This window comes from Sphaeramia orbicularis, chromosome 13 (genome assembly GCF_902148855.1).
Source record: "Sphaeramia orbicularis chromosome 13, fSphaOr1.1, whole genome shotgun sequence".
Lineage (NCBI taxonomy): Eukaryota > Metazoa > Chordata > Actinopteri > Kurtiformes > Apogonidae > Sphaeramia > Sphaeramia orbicularis.
In genome coordinates, this window is record NC_043969.1 from 21,063,449 (window position 1) to 21,082,453 (window position 19,005).

The 19,005-nt window shown below is 40.3% G+C and overlaps 1 protein-coding gene across 2 annotated transcripts; it reads right to left on the reverse strand.

Annotated features, from left to right (window-relative positions):
- Positions 1 to 3,801: 3,801 nt before the first annotated feature.
- baz1b (bromodomain adjacent to zinc finger domain, 1B) lies at positions 3,802 to 18,942 on the reverse strand. 2 transcript variants are annotated; one of them, XM_030151604.1, is made up of 21 exons: positions 18,145 to 18,942; positions 16,887 to 17,003; positions 15,591 to 15,735; positions 15,036 to 15,228; positions 14,714 to 14,835; positions 14,289 to 14,486; positions 14,019 to 14,207; positions 12,612 to 13,905; positions 12,153 to 12,344; positions 11,779 to 11,917; positions 11,474 to 11,658; positions 11,098 to 11,209; positions 10,906 to 11,004; positions 10,364 to 10,541; positions 9,669 to 9,854; positions 9,352 to 9,499; positions 8,598 to 8,745; positions 8,389 to 8,510; positions 7,637 to 7,767; positions 7,270 to 7,376; positions 3,802 to 6,612 (listed from the first exon to the last, which is right to left on the reverse strand). In XM_030151604.1, the coding sequence occupies exons 1-21, from the start codon at positions 18,261 to 18,263 to the stop codon at positions 5,967 to 5,969; spliced, it is 4,770 nt and encodes a 1,589-aa protein (XP_030007464.1). In that variant the 5' UTR covers positions 18,264 to 18,942; the 3' UTR covers positions 3,802 to 5,966. The 2 variants fall into 2 exon arrangements, with proteins under 2 accessions (XP_030007464.1, XP_030007465.1); XM_030151605.1 differs by having other exon boundaries at positions 12,612 to 13,875; positions 18,145 to 18,263.
- Positions 18,943 to 19,005: the final 63 nt, after the last annotated feature.

Consider the following 19,005-nt stretch of genomic DNA (forward strand, 5'->3'; position numbering starts at 1 on the left):
CTGTGTTGGACTGCGTAGGATGTACAGAGAGGAATGAACAATCCTTCACTCCAGTGGAAAGACCCTGATACAAAACCTCGAAAAGTTAATGTTTTATGACGGGATTGTATTTTTTTTTTTAGTTAAAACAAATCCTCTAATGCTAAGACTAAGAACAGAGACTCCTGAAGGTGAAGAGGTCTTACTACTACTCAGAGTTCATTACAAGTTCATTTAAATCAAACCCAGTTCACTTAATTAGAAAGTACTGCTTAGTTAGTTTTGGCACCATTTTTCAAAACTGCACTAAAATCTGTCTGTCACAAGGATTCAGTAAGCAAATTTCATGCTTCTAACTGGAATAACAACAAATCAGAAAAAAAAAACCTGCCATTTCCCTCCAGCACCTCAGGGCTTGTAACTCATAATGCCCTCAATCTGCCATCACCTTCCTTTCTTTTGGGTCAACATCATAACCGACAACCATCTTCTCCTTTAAGGGTGATAAAAGCAGACGTTATAGAACAGATATAGAAGTTAGAGAGTAAAGCAGATCTTGTAAAATCTAAAGCGAGTAAAGCGTATCAAAGTGAAGCATCATTTGAGGTTTATGATATCTGAATGCAGCTGCCACCATGCTTGAAGTGTCACTAATCAAGTGCTACGTTTCCACTGACTTTTAACATCTCTGACCTTTCCTCTGATCCGTCTTAGCCTCTACACCTGTTTCCAAATTACAGACCGCTCAGAGGCTGTCAGCGCCTCACTAGATATTTCATAAGATGTTGCTGTCCTCCTTACGCTCTCCTCTGTTCCATACATCGTTGACAGAAACTTCATTCCAGTTGTGTAGGAACTTTTCCAGCTGTACACATTCATTTTTGTGCAGAGCTCCTCGTGAAACTGGCTCAGACTAGAGCAGGGACCAAAGTCATGGTTTTAGTCCATAATTACAACATTAGAAAGTACATTCAGTCACAGTCTAGACACAGTAATAGCCTTCATAAACATCTAATGTTGGTTGTATCCACAGCTTTTAATGGTCAAACTTGTTTAGAGTAAATTCAGTCAGTCAGTTTATTAGAACAGACCAAAGGCAGCAACAGATTATTAGTGCATGTCATCAGGAAACAGCAAGTCTTCTCAAAGTAGAGCTAAAATGTAACACAGTAATTTTACTTACATAGCTGCACATTGAAGGTACTTCACTTGAATATTTTTACCCTAGTAAATGAGGTAAATATTGTACTTTTTCCTCTACATTTGTTAGGTTAGTTTGGGTTAGATTGATCTTGACCACAAAATGGAAAACTGTAATTGGTTCCGCAAAAAGAAACAGGATATACTTAAATCAACCCATAAAGACCCAGTGCTACTTTTGCGACAGTTCCAAAATGAATTTTTTTCTCTCTATTTAACCTTTCTTAATTGACCCATCACCATTTATTATAACATTATTCTCTGTATTTGCGTTTCTTCAATAAAAATCAAGTATTTTCCCATATTTAATTTACTGATCATGTAGACGTTGATAACAGCTTAGAATAAAATTGTTATAATATCAGAAAAAGAGATTTCTTTTTTTTTTTTTTTTAAGTAACTTTATCACCAAATATATCATTAATTGAACATAAAACAAGTGTCTCCATTCACTATCATTGATCCAACTCCATGGGTTTTACTGGTGAATTAATGTTGCAGAAGGTGACAGTGTTTCCACGGTAACTACAGAGCCTCTGATCATCCAAATGGGTCATATCTGATGACCATGAAAAGATGAAAAACTGTATTTTACACCAATTATTTACATTGATTGATACGATTAATGGATGAGAAGTTATTAAACATTGTATACTGACAGATGATTTTGGTCTCCAGTGATTGTTTGGGTCTTTATGAGTTAAAAGAGACAGAAACATACTTTACACAAAAACCATAATTGATAAACAACAGTAAAAACTGGAGACCTTGGGTTCAGTTACAGTCAGTTGATCCAGTTCAGCAACTTAATACCTTAAGTGCAGCTGATACAAAAGATTTCTCAGAGATCCTTTTAATGAATCCTGGGACTCTAGGAGCCCTACAAATAGGATGAGACAGGTCCATTTCCTGATCTGTGGTTTTCAGATTATTTTGCTCACAGTATTTACTTTTCTGAACAGTATGCCTTCACATTTAACATCCAAGTGTCCGTACCAAACCAACATGTTAAGACACACTGCTTTCTACCAAACTCAAGTAAAACATCTCAAGAATTTTCTGGTTCACATCAAAGTCCATCAGTTTTCTGTTTTTTTTTCTCCAACCTTTATTTGGAGTTTTATAGAAATTGGGCACTACAAACACTGTATCATATGTGACATCAATTAAAAATAAATTGTTGCACAATTTCCTTTTTTTTTTTTTTACATGCAAACAAACCCAAGAACAAGAACAAGTACACCAACCTTCTCCATTAACAACAAAAAAAAAAAGCCAAAAAAACTAAACAAACAAAAAAAGGTCTTGAAAGGTTCACATTTAGAATATCGATCCGTTATGTGTTACACAAGGTGCATTACCGAATAGAAAAAACAAAGAAGAGCACCGGGCAGAAAAATTACCATAAAGGTCAATCTGGAACAAAGGGGAAATTTATTTTCCTGACTAGTTGAAACAAAGAATTCCAGATTTGTGAAAATTTATCAGCGGAGGCATAGAGTCATTCTAATTTTTTCCAATTTGAGGAAATACAGGATGTCTCTGAGCCAGTGAATAAAGGAAGGGGGCTGTGGTGATTTCCATTTCAGGACAATTACCCTTCTCGCAAGAATAGTCATAAATGCAAGAGAATTACTTTGAGAGGTGGAGAAGGAAGGTGTCCTGACAAAAATCCCAAATAGAGCACTCAAGGGGTTTGAATTAATTTTCCTACCAGTTACATTAGAGATGATGGTAAAAACTTCGGAGCAAAAGTCAACCAACTTTGGACATCAGTTTTCTTAAGAGATACAATCTATGCATCACCTTTCTGAAAATATGTGACATTTTCAACATATGCAATAATTAACATTATCATTTCTTATGTCTTAGTATTTATGTCCAGAACACTTGACTGGTATCAGTTGTGGAGACATGTGTAAAGTACTGAGTCCAACAGCTTTAGTTATTTCACACATTTTCACATAAAAGACACAGAGTTCATAAAATATGGTTTTGTTTTCAGCAGGTATTGCTCAAAGTTGACTAGGAGAATATTTATCAGTTATTTCATGTCCTTTTTCATGTAAAACATTTAACAGTTGCAGCTCCTTCAAAGACAGAATTTGCAGTTTTTCCATTAAATTGTTTTAATGATTAATATGTATTTGGATTATTTTGATGTTTGGACAAAAGTGTGCCACTGGACTGAAGACAGACTGACGGTTCTGTAAATTATTTACTGATTCACTCAAGGACAAAGGAATTTCCCCATGGAATTGACAAAATGAATCTGGATCTCCGGGCTTCTTTGTGTTAGCATTCCTCACTGTTGTTCTGAATATTCATAGACTAAATTGATTAATGGAAGAGGGGAATAAATCTGATTAATGCAGAATGGAAATAATCAGTTACATTATAATACAAATCAGTCCAAAATAAGCTCCATCTGAACCAGCTACAACATTGAAGGCCTGGTTTTACATAAATGCATGAGTAAAATGATCTTGATGCAACATAATTCAATGCACAACCATCAGAGGGGACAACTTTTCTGCATCTATCATTCATGTGTGAATTTCCCTGTGTATTATTAGACATGCATTCCATGATGTTTTAGAGAAAGACTCAAGACCACAGCAAAAACATGTTTGATATTTTATTAAAAAGTAAAGAAGACATTGGTCGGTGGTCACAGCCCGACCCGCTCTCACCCCCGTTCATTATCAGGTTTACAGATGGCAGTGATGTCAGCTCCAAACAAAATAAACAGGGAGAACTGCATTGTTCATCCATAGCCTTTATTGGAAATTCTTTACATGTGAATCCTCCGACCCTGCCCAAACCCAGATTTAGAGACTATAAATATATATATAAAAAAGGAAGTGTAAAAGAGTTTTGCAGTTCCTTCAATAATAAAGAAAGCATTTACAGTCAGGTCTCATTTAGAGAGGGGCAGTCACTTTTGCTTGTTCGCTGAAATGATCAACAATTATCATCTTAAATCAGGTCAGGAACAAAGCAAAAAAAAAAAAACATGAGGGGAAGAAATCAGGAGCCGAATGAAATCAGAAAATACTAAATGTTAACAGCACTAGAGAAACACAGGAAAACAGCACAGCACAGTACAAACAGAAGAGGGCAAACCAGCCTCATCAGTATATACAGCCTCAGATCTACAAAAGAAACATCTGCACATGGTCACGAGGTACAAATGCTTCCTTAAATAGGTGCCGATGCAAGCATTTAGCTGTAGCAGTTTTCCTGCCCAGTGTGTCTTTATACTAAATACAAATCAAGTGCCAAAACTCACCAGGACTGTTTAAATCTCACTGTCAGGTGTTGTGTTTACAGTGATGTCAGTACATTACCCATTAGGGAAAAAAAAAAAAAGAAAAGAAAAATGACTCAAAGTGCAGGGGTAGAGCACCACCTGGTGACTTTGCCAGGACATGCGGGGGGTTTAATTTGTCTCTAAGGAGCTGGTTTCACTTAACTAAGCCTGTTAAGTCAATAAACAAGTGACAGAAGGCTTTAGGTGTGATTAAATACACCGCTGACAAATTAAACCATTTCTACTGAGACAAAAGTAAAACAAAAGTGTCCTGACATGTTCTCTGCATTGACCAGAAGAGCCCTGGTTACAAATTTAGTGGATGTGACTAAGTTCAACTAACAAGTTTAATTTACAATACCAAATAAAATGTGCAAAAAATATCAAATATTCAAAATGCCCATTTTGTTAACAAACATCACATCTGCTGTTTTAAACACTGTTTACAAATGTTTATGCACATCATTTCTGTAAAGTGTGGTCCTGCTGGCATATTAGATGCACTTTACACAAAAAGGAGTGCAAACTGGCGGAGCATTGAGGTACCGGTTCTTTTAAAGTGGCAGGGCACTACAGAGCAGAGAGGCTGGTCAGTTCTACACCGACTACAGGACTCCAAGAAAAGTCAGGTCCAAGATTTTGAAAACAGCTGGACACCAAAAGCTGAGATGATGCTCATTTTTAGCATGAGAATCAATGAAAATAGTTGAGTGTTCTTTGTGATTCTGTATAGTGAGACTTGGCTTAAAAACAAAAGACTAACTAGTAAAATCCTATCATGTTTGTCTATAAACTTGCATTTGACCAAGATAAAATGGTACTACATAGAAAGAGCAATTTGGAGGAGGATACACATTTATATCAAGAAGTATTTCTGTCTGCACAGGGGGTTTGAGCTACAATAACACCATCTCTTTAAAAGTACTTACTGACAACACACTGGACTGTGGCAGGTGTGGGTGGGTGACAGACATTTTACTGTGGGGTTACCTATGTTTAACCCTCGTAATTAAAAGTGATGGTTGGACTTCGAGTGCATGTGGAGGGTTAAGACAGGATCACAATGTACTGGTGTCTGGAGTGACAAAGCAATGTTTAAACAAAGCAGTCCACATGACAATGTTTTCAGCATTTCAAGACAAATTACACTTGTGTGAGGTTGTCAACCTGGAACTGAAATTCTAATCAAAGTGTCTTAAGAGCTTTGAGGAATTCTCCATTATTTCAAATGTTTCAAATTTCTTGGTTGAAAAAAACACCACTGATATTAAACATGTTACAAATATAAATCAGTTTTCTTTTGTCTTATTTCAAAATATGAACATAAATTCAATAACACAAAAAGTCCTTCTGAGGATTAAGTCCCGCTGGCTGTCGAAGAGGAGGCGATGAAGGGCTCTTGATCGTTTTCAGAAGTGCGGGACTGAAATTTTAAAGCAAAGAGACGACAAAATAACAAAAAGCACCCTAAACTTCACGAGCGTTTCAGTCGCTTGGAATGTCGCTGGTTGGACCGATCCTCGTCACTACTCGCTCCCCCAGCATCGCCCCGGCCCCCCCGCTGCCGAGTTCTGCGGCTATCCCGCTCATCATCACTTTCCTGCTCCTTGTAATCCTTTCTGCCTGAGGTTCCAGAGGTCCGCTTACTCCTCCTCTTGCCACTCCCCTCCTCCTCATCCTCCTCACTCTCGCTCTCCTCATATTTCTGTGCCCTGCCATTTTTACTTTTCTTCTTGTCTGATTTTCCATTCTGCATCTTCTTCTGTGGTTCCTCCTCTTCCTCTTCTTCTTCATCCTCATCCTCCTCTTCTTCTTCCTCAGATGTTGCAGGTGCTTGGTAGGCACGTTTGCGTGAGCGCCTGCGGAGGTAGCTGAGGCCAGGCAGCAGCTTTTGAAGGAGCTCAGTAAATGTTTGCTCCGTCTTGGCCAAGCAGGAGAGCACAGTGCTACCCTGCTGATTGTACTCTTCTGCATTGGAGAAGACCAGTTTCATGTCTTCTAGGAAGTCCTGGTTGTTGCGATATGACCCTTGGCTGAACTTTCCCAGCATTGTCTGGAAATCCATGGGCTGTGAGATAATGTCCAGGTAGTCCTCTGCCTCTTCTGGAGACACAGGCTCCCTGAAAGAAGAGTGAAAACAGATGAGATGATGGCAGCAATCAGTTGAAGACTAATGAAAAAAATACATATAGTCTGGTATGTTTTATGATATAAATGGGTTCCATGAAGAAACTCATTGAGTCTGATGTGGTTTTACATTGACAGACCTATCTCCACATTGCATTTCAGCACTGAATTAACCTATTATTCTGGAATAAGGAGAAAACTCCTCTGGCTTGTTGATTTTCTTTAAGCCAATCACAGTTGACATGGGCCGCACTGAGCTCCAGATGTAGTGATTATAACCTTGGTTTTTGTTGAATATTTATTTGTGTGAGGGCCCTAGCATTAAAATGGCTACATAATAAAAAGAACCACCAAACAAGCAATCCATTCAATGTGTTATGCAAATCTTCAACGACAAAAAAAAAAAATTTCCAGTTTTTGGTTGGTAAAAACATTACACTCTGAGGTCCATTATGTTTCACTGAGTAGTGAGGGTCTCTGCGGAGTCGAAGGGAAGAAGACCATATATTCTAACAGACAACTTCCTGTTAGTCTGAGGCCTTAGTGTACAAGATTCACTCAGTGTTAAAGTTCTCTAGTGATTGATGTTGCCCCAACTTAAAATGACTCCCTGTAGCACATAAAAGAAATGGTCCAAGTGTTGTTCTCACCTGAAAGGCCAGCTGTAACGAAATTTCATCAGTTTCTTCAAGATTTCCTCACATTTCTCCAGTTCCAACACCTGCCTGCGGACTCCTGTTTGGGTAGTCTGCCGCACCTGGTCAACAGCAAACAGACGCTACAGTTCACCCAGAGTGGAAATACCAACACATCTAACATACTGATGACAAATCAGTTTAAATGAAAAACAAATCCTTCCAAAAAATAAGAAATAAGTCCTGCCATATGTTAGCTCCAATGTGTTTTAATTATTTATTCATATAGATAAAACAGACGGAACTGTAACACACATAATGAACAATCACACATTCAACAATTATCTGAAATCCACAGTTGTAGTGTCTCTTTGTTTCTTACCAGTTCGTCAATGTCCGCAGGGCTGTTGGGACCACCTCTCTGCTTGCTGCTTGAGGATGATGGCTTCTTAGATTTACTTTTTGAACTTTTCTGCCGGGAGGAGGACTGCTTAATTTTCTTCCTTGATCTCACTGTAAAGAGAAATGAGAGATGGTTTCAGGTCAAGATATGACAAAATGTAGTCTAGAAGTTTTTCACCTTTAACATCATCGTGCTTATAATGTGATGAATCTGAAGTTGAAGTTAAATAGTGGACCAAATCTATCCCCTCTCAGGCAAGAAAGGAGAATCAGTTCTTACACAGCAGAGCAGGTACAAGTTGTTATTCATCATGCATCCCTGAACTGACAGAGGGGATCATCCTGCCACATAGTTTGAGTGAAACCACACTGTGACCCAGCTTCAAAGGAGGGTCCAGACCTGAACTGTGCTACATGACAACACACAGACAATGGAGAGACGGGGACTAAAATTCCCGTCAACATTCTTCTCATTCCAATTTGAAGACCAGGGCTGCAAGTTTAGAAAAATAAGCACTAGGATGCTTGAATAAAAATCAGATTAGAATGAGTCTGTTTTGTTCTGCTGTTTCTTTTGCATTTCTGTAGCAGTATGCAACAAAAAAAAAGGTAATGAAATCAATCAGTACATGTTAAAACATCCCATAATCATCATGTCATGAGTCACATGACCAAAGGAACACATCCTCATTGACGCATTTGGCCGTGGCAGTTTCCCTAATCAACACTCACAGCTGTGGCCCATGGCCGTGTAGTCATTCTCTTCTTCATCCTCCTCCTCATCATCTTCATCAGAATCCTCCTCTTCAGACTCCTCTTCTTCATCTTCTTCTTCTGTGTCCTGGTTATAGTTCCTGAAAGAAGAAGAATCTATTACAAACAGATTTGAACATGAAAGAAAATGGTGTGTATTGGAAAAGTCATCTTTTTTAATCTTTTACCTTGACCGGGAGCCTCTTCTGGCTATGGTGGGTTGGCAGGCCGGACACAGCCACTCGCCAGCAGGAATACGGTACAATGCCGGTCTCAGGCAGAACAGATGGAAGGCCTTGTTGCACTCGTCACAGAGGATGAGCCGCTCGTCATCACCTGGAACAGACCAGAGGACATGTTGGTCTGTCGTCACCAGGGGAGGTAGTTTCATCTTTTTTACAAGTTCATTTTTGCATTTCTTCTGGTTTATTATTCTTTTAGAGTCATACTCCTCCTGGAATGGCGATAACAGATGCTATAACTTGCTGCACTTTTTCATTAGCTAAGACATGACTTATCTTATCACTACAGGTTCACCTGAGGGCCTGCGGGGATGCTGTATGTAGACCTGCCTGACACTAGCCTGCTCTGCTCTGTACCTGCTGGGACACTCCATCAGCTTCAGTATAGAAGGGTTTTCCCTGAGCACTAGACAGAAGGTAGAATTATGACAGTGCTTCACTCCAACTACTGATGACCATGTGTACAGACAGCAGTACAACAGTTTACTGGATTAACTCTGAGACAGTGCTGACCTCTTTAATGAGAGAGAGAACTTAGATAGGGATCAGTTGCGGAATCTCTGTACAGCAGATGTAATAAAAGTTATCCATCTTCTTATTTAATTGCACGTAAATATCCAGACAATGAACACCACCAGACATCGGCTATAACTAACCTGTAGGATACCTTTTCATTAAAATTAGTGAAATGGTTATTTACCTTTCCTGCGGCAGACTTTGCAGCGAGCGTTCTCTGCAGACATATCCCACTTAATACAAGCGTCCAACATTCCCAGTAGCACATGCATCCGCGAAAATGTCTGGGCCTCTCTGATAGCAGTCTTCCACTTCTCTACAGCTGTAGCCACCTAAGAAGCAATAATGTAATGTGTGTTATAGGACGCCATTATACAGATTAGGATTCATTTGGATGAGAAAGCATACCATTTATCTATAAAAGGTATACATGTTCCTGTATAGTTTAAGTCCAAGAGACTTTTTGATCCAGTTAAAAGACAAACGGCTCTGTCCTCTTACCCTGGCCTCCTCTGCCAGCCTCTTCTCCTCATCCACCTCCTCAGCCTTGCTGCTTTCCTCGCCTCCTTGCTTTTTCTTCTTTTTCTGCTTAGGGGCCATGAATCCTTGCAGGAACTTTTTGATGACACAGGCCTGAATGGTGATGATGCACTCACCAAACTCTTTCAGGCTCTCAATGTCCTTCAGCTGCATCCAAGTGATGAAGCAAAGTTATTACAGGGTTCCTAAAGGTTTCTACAAGTTAAATTTAAGACTACTTAAAGCAGAATTTAATGCCCATTTCACAGCCATACTGGCAAAAATTTGTGACTCCTAGAATTTAGGAAAACGTATTTATTTACTCCAACGCCATGAGTCATTTCTGGGGGTCTGCAAAGTTAGCAATAATTGGTTCCTAATTTCAATATGAATTGTCTAGGTTGGAACTGATGAAGCTGAGTCGACTAACACTACTTTGTTTGCAGATTTCCCAGACACACACAATACAGCCAACAAGTTTATGGTAGCATAAATTAAGAAATACCATATCAAATTTAATACCTTTTCAAGACTTTTTTAAGGTACTAAATGCATATTTGTAAATTCAAGACTTTTAGGACTTTCTCAGACCCTGCAGGATGCAGACACATGCAAATATCAAAAACAATAAAACTAATCAATGCATCTTGTATTTCTTATCAGTCGAAAACAATCACCTGTTCTCCAATGTCTGTGTTATCATCCATGTATCCCAGGCCTCCCTTCTGGAGTCGTGAGGCTATCTCCTGGATGTCACTGCGCATGTATTTGAGCAGCTCTTCATAGCCATCACAGGTCCTGAGGCCAGTCTTCCCCTTACGGGTCAGATGGATGGAGTGGAGGATATCCTGGTATCTGTGGCAAGATTTGAACAACTTTGGACTTATTTTCCTGCATGTAGTTGACTTTTACTTAACCCTATATTAAATATGCAGGGCTCAATAATCAGGACTTTTCCCACTAAAATGCCAGCAATTCTACTTGAATCTAGAAACTAAAAACAGAATTCAGCAATTTTGGACCTGATGACGGAAATAGTCCTCCATCATATTCCATTCAGATCTGAAGAAATTTAAAACACGCAGGTTATGCAAGACAACTCTAACTGGAGTCTTGGATGTTTTTCATAAGAGCTAATAAAACAATTTGTGAAGTGAAAAGTAAAAAGTGGCAGGATTTCAAGTGACTCTTAATTTGTTTTGACTATCACTGCATTTACCTGTTTTGTATCTTTGCTTTCAGTACGCTCTCTCTAACTCCCTGAGGATGAAGACTCTCCACCAGTTCATCCAAGTCAGCTGGATTATCGCATACAAACCTGTGTAAGAGGCAGGACATTTACGAGTGAAGAGCATATTACAGAGTAAAAAGAGGACTGCAAGAGTAGGAAAGAAAGAGGCAGCACTCTTACCAGAGGTTTTGTCCTTGCTTAGGAATAGTAGTTTCTATGCAGACCTCCGGTGCTGCTCCCTGCTGGGCTCCTTCACTAATAGCACCATCTATGCTGCCATCGTCCTTTTCAGCTATTACAACATAATCAAATGAATCAGTCAATAACCAACAGAAACAATTGTCACTTTCCAAGTTGGTGCTCTGTACTCAGTAAAAGGTTGTGAGCATATTGGAGGAAAAATACAAAGTTCAGCTTTTGTACTCTGGTGTTATTGACAGTTTTCCCATGTTTATAATGAGTCTGGACAGTCCATTGATACAGATTTGTGCATTTTTTTTCAAATCCAGATTCACAGAGATGCCTCCTATTTAAAAAAATTCTCAAGTCACTCCACCTTGTGTAGTAGCAGAATCTTGAGTAATAGCTGAGCCAGTATCTTCATCCTCTTCTACCTCAGGCTCTGGTGCTGGTTTTTCTTCGGGTGGAGGAGGTGGAGGGGTGTAGCTGTAGTCGATGCTTTCATGTACCCAGCCTTTCTCAATATACAGCCCAGGAACCACATCAGAGAACAGCCAGTACCTGAACAGAAACAGGAATGTATTATGGTTTCAGATCAAGTATGTAAAACCATCTATCCAAGAAATTGTTTCAATTAATACATCATTACTACATTTATTAGTGTCTGTGTACAACACTAACCTGTTATGACTTCTGTCTGTTCCCAGTGGGGTCCTGCGCATTACAAGTTTGGCTTTGGTTACACCATCCTGAAAGGCCCTTTCTGCAGCGACCCTTTGTTTACGTGCTCGTTCCTCTTCAGCCTCCTTCTCCATTCGTTCTACAGGGAATAATGTTAAAAAATAAGTGTGAGAAATAGCAAGTGAATTGTAATATATTTAGTAATCATTTCTCTGGCTTTCATATCTGACAAGCAAAATTTGAGAATCTCCATTTTACAAATCCAAATCAATGCAACATTCGTTGCCTCATGAAGCCACTTCTAAAATATTTTAAGTCACAGTGAAAAATAAGTATTCCTTGATCAGAGTGACCTGCTCCACTCAAGAATTTACCTTTGTTCTGCCTGTCCAACTCCTCTTTCTCCTTCTTGGCTTGCATGGACATCAGCCGCCTGCTCTTCACCGAGCTGATCATATCCTCTGGCTCAGGCTCCACTTTGACTTCATTTTTGTTCTCCTTTTCCTTCTCCTTCTTAGCACCACCCTCTTTTTTCTTTTCTTTGGGTGTGCCACCCTCCTCTTTGACTATGGCAATTAAAAAAAAAAAAAAAAATCAGTCAAAAGTCACACAAGACACCATATGAAATAAATATACTGATAAATGTTCAAGTCGATATACCAAGGATAAAAGGACAATTTATATAGGTCTTGTTGTGTTTAATCCAACATTACATTCCCTCACATTTAATTCACTACTTTAAAGTGAGACGCAAGAAGATACATCACCAATCAAGTACCTTATGAACCTTCTAACAAACAAATTATACCAAGACCTTTCAGGTAATTGTTTACCTTTGTCTTCCATCTCTTTGCGCTTTTTCCTTTCAGCCCTCTTGCGATCATTGACCATCTTGAGCATAGCCAGACGCTCCTTCCACAGCTCAGCAGATCGCTGCTGCATCGCATCAACATGGTCTTCCACTGAGTAGGTCATGAGGATGCGGTGACAAAGTGACACTAGAAGGTTGACCTTCTCCTCTGGACTGAGCTCAAACACTTCAATTGTCTCCAGCTTCTCCAAAAATTCACTTGTAACCACATCATCAAAGCCGCCTACGGCCCCAGAGTCCTCTGAGCCCTGGACACTCTCTTCGCCGTGGGCATCGCACGGACGCAGACACAGTCGTGCAAGTTCTGATGCAGAATGCATGGTAAGAGGGATCTCTGATAAAGGCATATCTAGCTCACTGTAACCTTCAGCCAGCTCATCCTGTAGCAGTGTCTGCAGGAGAACTACCAGCACACGGTTCAGGTAGAGGAAACCAGATCGGTCTCCAGCCAGCGCTTCCATTAGGGCTGTTGCTGTGATGGGATACTGGTCTTCTGGCATTAGCAGCCCTGCGTAGCAGTGGAGAAAGTCCACCACCATAGCTACGTCCCCAAAGAGAGTGTTTGGAAGCCCTTCAGGCATGTCCACAAGCTTGAATGCCGGCAGGGTCTTGCCACCTTCAATCTCCTGGTCCTCATATCTACGTGATTGTTCACGTCGAACAAGCATCTCTTTTTCACGCCTCTCCCTGGCCTTCTCTCGCAGTTTCTGACGTTTCTTATTCATCTCTTCCTGTTTTTCTTCTTCAGTCATGGCTGCCCAGCGTTTCTTTTCCTCTAGGCGCTCCCAGCGTTTCTGCACCATTTCCCTGAGCTCCTCCGGCAGGCGACCCCGGTCATCAGAGGACAATGTCTTAGCAGCCTTAGCAATGAGACCAGAAAGGGAATTCTTTTTGTCTTCTTTGTCCTTGTTTTCTTTATAGTAGCGAAGAAGATGGAGAGCCATGGGATGCAATGGCTTCCCAAGTTTTGGCGTTCCCAAGCTAGAACTTCTGGCTCTCTTCTTAGGGCTTCCAGCAGGAGTGCTCTTAGCCAGATGGAGCAGAGTCATCTGTTTCATCTTAGGACCGGCTTTACCATCTTTTTTAGATGCTTTAAGGACATTCTTATCCCCAGTCTTTCCAGTTTTCTTTCCCTCTTTTTTGTCTGCTGATTTTTTGCCTGATTTTGGAGTGGAGGGAGCCGTGCTCTTGCCGTCTCCTTTCTTTGGAGTTCCTGAGTTTTTTACCTTGAGTGGAGAACCATTCATATTTATTTTCTGGAATGAAGACAACATAAAACTATCAAACAAAACTTTTGAATTTTAAGTGAAATTACGTATTTTTACTGAGGTTTCATGATGTTGAAAACAAAAATTCTCATTGGGCTAACCTGCATGTGGCCCCAAATAGTGGGACTGAGGGACATGCTGAGAGCATCTTTCTTCTTTTTTCTTTTCTTCTCTACCTTCTCGTTTCCTGAATCCTCCCCTGGTGTGTCTTGAGTTTTAAGCTTCTTGCTAGGTTTACCCTCAGGAGATGACAAGCTCTTACGCTTTGCAGAGGGATTCTCAGCCAAGAACTAAGAAAACAAACAACAGTATAAGACAAGCACAAAATTGTTCAATTAAGTGGTGGGTAAATATCACCATTTATAAGGTACCTTGTGTGGATCAAGAAGGAAGTCACTGAATTTGCTGGGTAGGTTGAACTTTTTCACTAGCTCATCCTCAACCACCCAGGGGGCACTCTCTGCCTTGCCCAACCTCAGAGCGTAGTGCCTGATGAAATAGCGCATAATTTCCTTGGTTGGAGGTCGTTCAGTCCTGAAAAGGCTGTCTGATGGGACATCACTGATCACCTACAACAGAAATCAGAGTGGAAGATATGGATTGATTTTTTTTTTTTTTTTTTTTTGGGGGGGGGGGGGGGTCAAGAGCTGAGGATTAGGCAGCAATGAATGTATTTTAGAGCACAGAAAACAGGGTGATTTACTGTTATATGTGCTCCAAGACACAGCAGACTGTTTAGTTAGCCTAGATAGAAAACTCAATAAAAGGTCTTAACTAACGGTAATGGTATACAAACCTTATCCTCACTGATGAGCTTCACGTCATACTTATGAGGAAGAAATTTTGGCATCACCCATTTCTTTTTCTCCTCTTTCATGGCAGTGGGAAGTTTTCTTGGAGATCGCCGAGCTCTGTCACCTAAAGAATAAAATTAGACTTTTTCACCAAAACATACTGAAAAAGTTAAGTAAGATATAGTTAATTGTAATAAATGGAAAGGATTCCCAGTGTTTTCATTTTATATCTCACTTCTGTTTCAGTAGTAAAAAACAATCTGAAGAGAGTTTAATGGACACATTTTTTAACTCTTGTTTGTTAATCCCTTTAATGATACATACTCAGACTCTCCCTCCTGTTCTCCTCCTCTCGGATAGGAGGTTCCTTTCGCTGATTCTCCTGGCTGGCGTTCTCCTTATCACTGGATGGAGAGTCACAGGCACCCTCAAGCTTTTTCTCCCCTGTCTCACCCTCTGGGTTTTCTAAAGGATGAATTTTAATCACCTTCACTCGTAGACTTTTGTCCTTCCCCACCTGAAAAAAAAAAAAAAAAAAAGGATCAGAACACCTTACATGACACCACATGGAAGGTTGTGTTTTAACACATTCTTGAACAGTTATACCACCAAGACCAGATCATTTGCATTTATACTGAGGTAAAACAACAGAATTATATACAGAAATGTTTCATTTAAATACATATGCTGACGTGATTAAATGCATCTGAAGCGAATGGTGGCATAAGAATCACAGTACAAATCTAAAGTTTTTGGGTTACCACATACAGCTTGATAACTCAAAGTATTAGTCATTCTGTAACTCTACGGTTAAAAAAATTCACACTATATTCAAAATGGAAAATTACACTGGTTTAGAAAGTAACGGGTTATACTGACCAGAAAATCGCATTCTTCTCCAACAGCATACTTGGTGAGGATTTCCAACCAGGCCATTTCAACTAGTTTGTCTAAAGACACAGTATTGTGGTGGACCATCTCCAGGACTGGCTTCTCAAACCACTGGGGATACTCCTCCTCAAGTCTGCACATACAAACACAGTTTAGTAGGGGGAAAAAACAAGACTACTCTCCTGACAAATGCGAACAACTGTGACTGCTGCCACAACAGACATGGACCCTTTTTGTGGAGATTTCTTTCACATTGGTGGAGTTTGTTTGCTTTGAATTCAGTTTTTCTACGGCTCTGTCAAAGAAAAAAGGGTTGCTGAACTATTGTTCAGATGCCAATCATTATCATCATGTACACTATATCCTCAGGATGATATAATATTCACACTTCAGGGTATAGTCATTTAAACTACAAAGCATCAAAAATTGTACGCCAACTTATGTTTGTTAAAATTAATAAAGATTGATTTACATAGGTTAATATTTGTTGGATTCCTCACAGTCATTGCAATTGATGTTCCTTATGACTACCTCCAACACACCATTCATTACAAGGTTTAGGTTGAGAGTATTACATAATAGGGCAACAATAGGATGAAAGTGGCCACTAGGGGACGCAAAGTCTATTGGCTGATATAATTAGAGTTTAAATACAGCTCCTGATCCTGTGTGATTGAGCAGCTGAGCCCTGTCTTTGTTGTGACATCTCCTCTAGTTGCAGATACAGCTTGGTAACCCTTTCTCTTTATGAGTAAATACAGAACACATATAACAAGATGGTGGTGACTGAGTTTAAAGATACAGTCATTCTAGATTTTACAGTCACTATATTTCCCTCTGTTGCAGATCAGGATAAGGGAACTTCCAGTAGGCCTTTGCAGATTCAAGGATGACTCAATCACACACCCTCTAAATAGAATGAGAGGAGGAGCACCAGATTCACCCAATCATAGCAAAGCAACAAAGCGCACGACCTTCACCAGAGGAGCTTAGTTCTTCTGTGATACCACAGAGCTTCTGGCAGACACCCTATCTGTCATTTCAATGAAACTGCAAGAGCATCTGCATAACCAGCTGTGGTTGTAATATTCAGAGATAACTGGCAAAGTTTAGTGGCCATCTAAAAGCACACCATCAACTAAAATGTCCTAGTGGTGCAACATAGAGAACTGACTGCGCAAAGTCTGCTTCTTGCAATCAAAAAGAGAAGGCAAATGGTATTGTTTTTATAACAAGCACCTAGAAACTGTTAACAGAGACACAGACCTTAAAATTAATACTCACAGTTCAGTGACTTCTTGTTCCTCCTCCCATGCTTCTTTGTGTGTAAGCTGGCTGCTTCCAGTGCTCTTACATGTCCATATACGCTCACTGTATCTCTGTAAGCGTGCCTCATACTCTCTGTACATATTTGATCAAGGAAATTAAATATTCACATAAATGACATATCCATTAACTTGGTTATTTACTTGTCACTTAAGATGCCTAAATGTCAACAGATTACACCGAAACGACCCAGAAGGCTAGGGGAAGTCTCATCTATGACAAATCCAAAGAAAGTAAAACCAAACAAAATAACGAAGCCCACTTCTGGAAAATTTTCAATTTTAAAGTACATGGAAAAGCTTGAAATTGACACGAGTGGCTAAGTTTCAAATACTGTATCTGTTACACAAGCAGATATCCTAGGCATTACATAGTAACGGTTGATAGAAAATACGACAACATCAACAAAGCTATGGGACTGTCAGAAGACAAATCCAGCCAACTTCAAACCAAATAGAAAAGCTAGCTGATAGGAGTGCACGTGTCACTGCCGTCATTGTTGTTTTCGTATTCATGTCAACTACCTATCAATAACATTTGTAGTTTTCACATAAACACCTTCTGAACATGAAGGGAAAGTTAACCTTTATACATTAACTGAAATACTTAGTTAAACTATTGAACAGTACATAGCTACCTGCTGTCACAAACCAAAACATAAAGACAAGTTTGACATTAGCCACAACTAGCTAACTTTATAGGGGCTTGTATGCTAACGGCTAACTATTTAACCGAGCAATGGCTTCAACCGGCGCAGGCAGACGACAGGCTTTTGTGACAAAATGGGATACTAACGTTAGCAGTGTGTTAGCTAACCCTGCTAGCATTGATAACTGACAGCGGGCCATAAAAACAGAGAGTGAAAGGGGTCCTCTGGCTTGTCTGTACATTCAAAAAGTACAAGATATGTGTTATGTGCCAGATAAACTGCTATTATTACTTGCGTAATGCAATAGCCAGTAAGCTACAATGAGCTGATTAGCCAAGTGCTGTAAACGTTAGCTGGCAAGCATGACATACAATGTAAACTGCCTACTGGCGGAGATCACATAATAGGTCGAAAATGGCAGGGTAGACGCAATTATGTAACGCTCGTCAACTCTCTTGTACAAGGCATAAGGCTGTGAACACAATAATATAGCCAGTTCGTTACACAAGCGGAGCTTGCCGGGTGGCTTAACTTGTATAAGCATCAGCAGCATCACGTTAAGGATACTCTTTGTTCCTGAAGGCCTCCTTGGTGTGCTCGATGATGTAGATCTCCTCTCCCGGGCCTGGTGGCTCGGCTAGCGGTTTAGCCAGTGGGTAAGGTTTCCGGCCCAAAAGCGGCGCCATTGTAAATCCACAAATGGCACTGGTACCAACAGAAAAGTTAAACCTCCAAGCAACAAACTAGTGTAGTGATATACAACAATATGACCCTAGCATGTATCCAAGTGTCCCAAGTGTTACCGCCTAATGATAGCACGTCTCACGTTACCGCCGGCAGGCCCGGCTCTCAACGTGTAGCAGCTAGTTAGCCGACTAGCTAGTAGGCTGGTTTGCTATGTCGTTGCAAAACAATAACAGTGCGCTTCTCGCCACCTGCCTCATCGCATCCTTGTCCTCTCCTTTGGTGCCGTTGTCACATCGGTTTCATGCAATGCCTGAGATATATGATGTTGCTGGACTTGTTTCTCTGGACAGCTGAGAAACTTTTAGCTTCTCCAGATGGACATGAAAGAGTACAAGCCACCCCGAAATCAAACTCGCGGCAATAGCCAAAGCTCAGTTCAGCAGGTCTGGCGCGCTGTACAATCCAAGTCTTGTAAACTAGGCCTGTCCTTGCATAAACAATTGTCTTTGTTGCATCTTCGTTGAGCCAGAACGTCCTGGTAGCGGAACACTGCGTTAGTAATTCTTACTAAAAAGTAACCTGGTTCAATCAAGAGGTTAATTCCTTGTCGAAATGGCGGGAGTTTCTTAGTCCACCGGCACAATTCCGTAGTACCCTTGGTACGCCGTTTCCCCGGCAGCAACTAGCGTCGTCGACAAGCCCCGCCCTTTCTTGGCATTGATTGGTTCCCTCAGTGAGGCG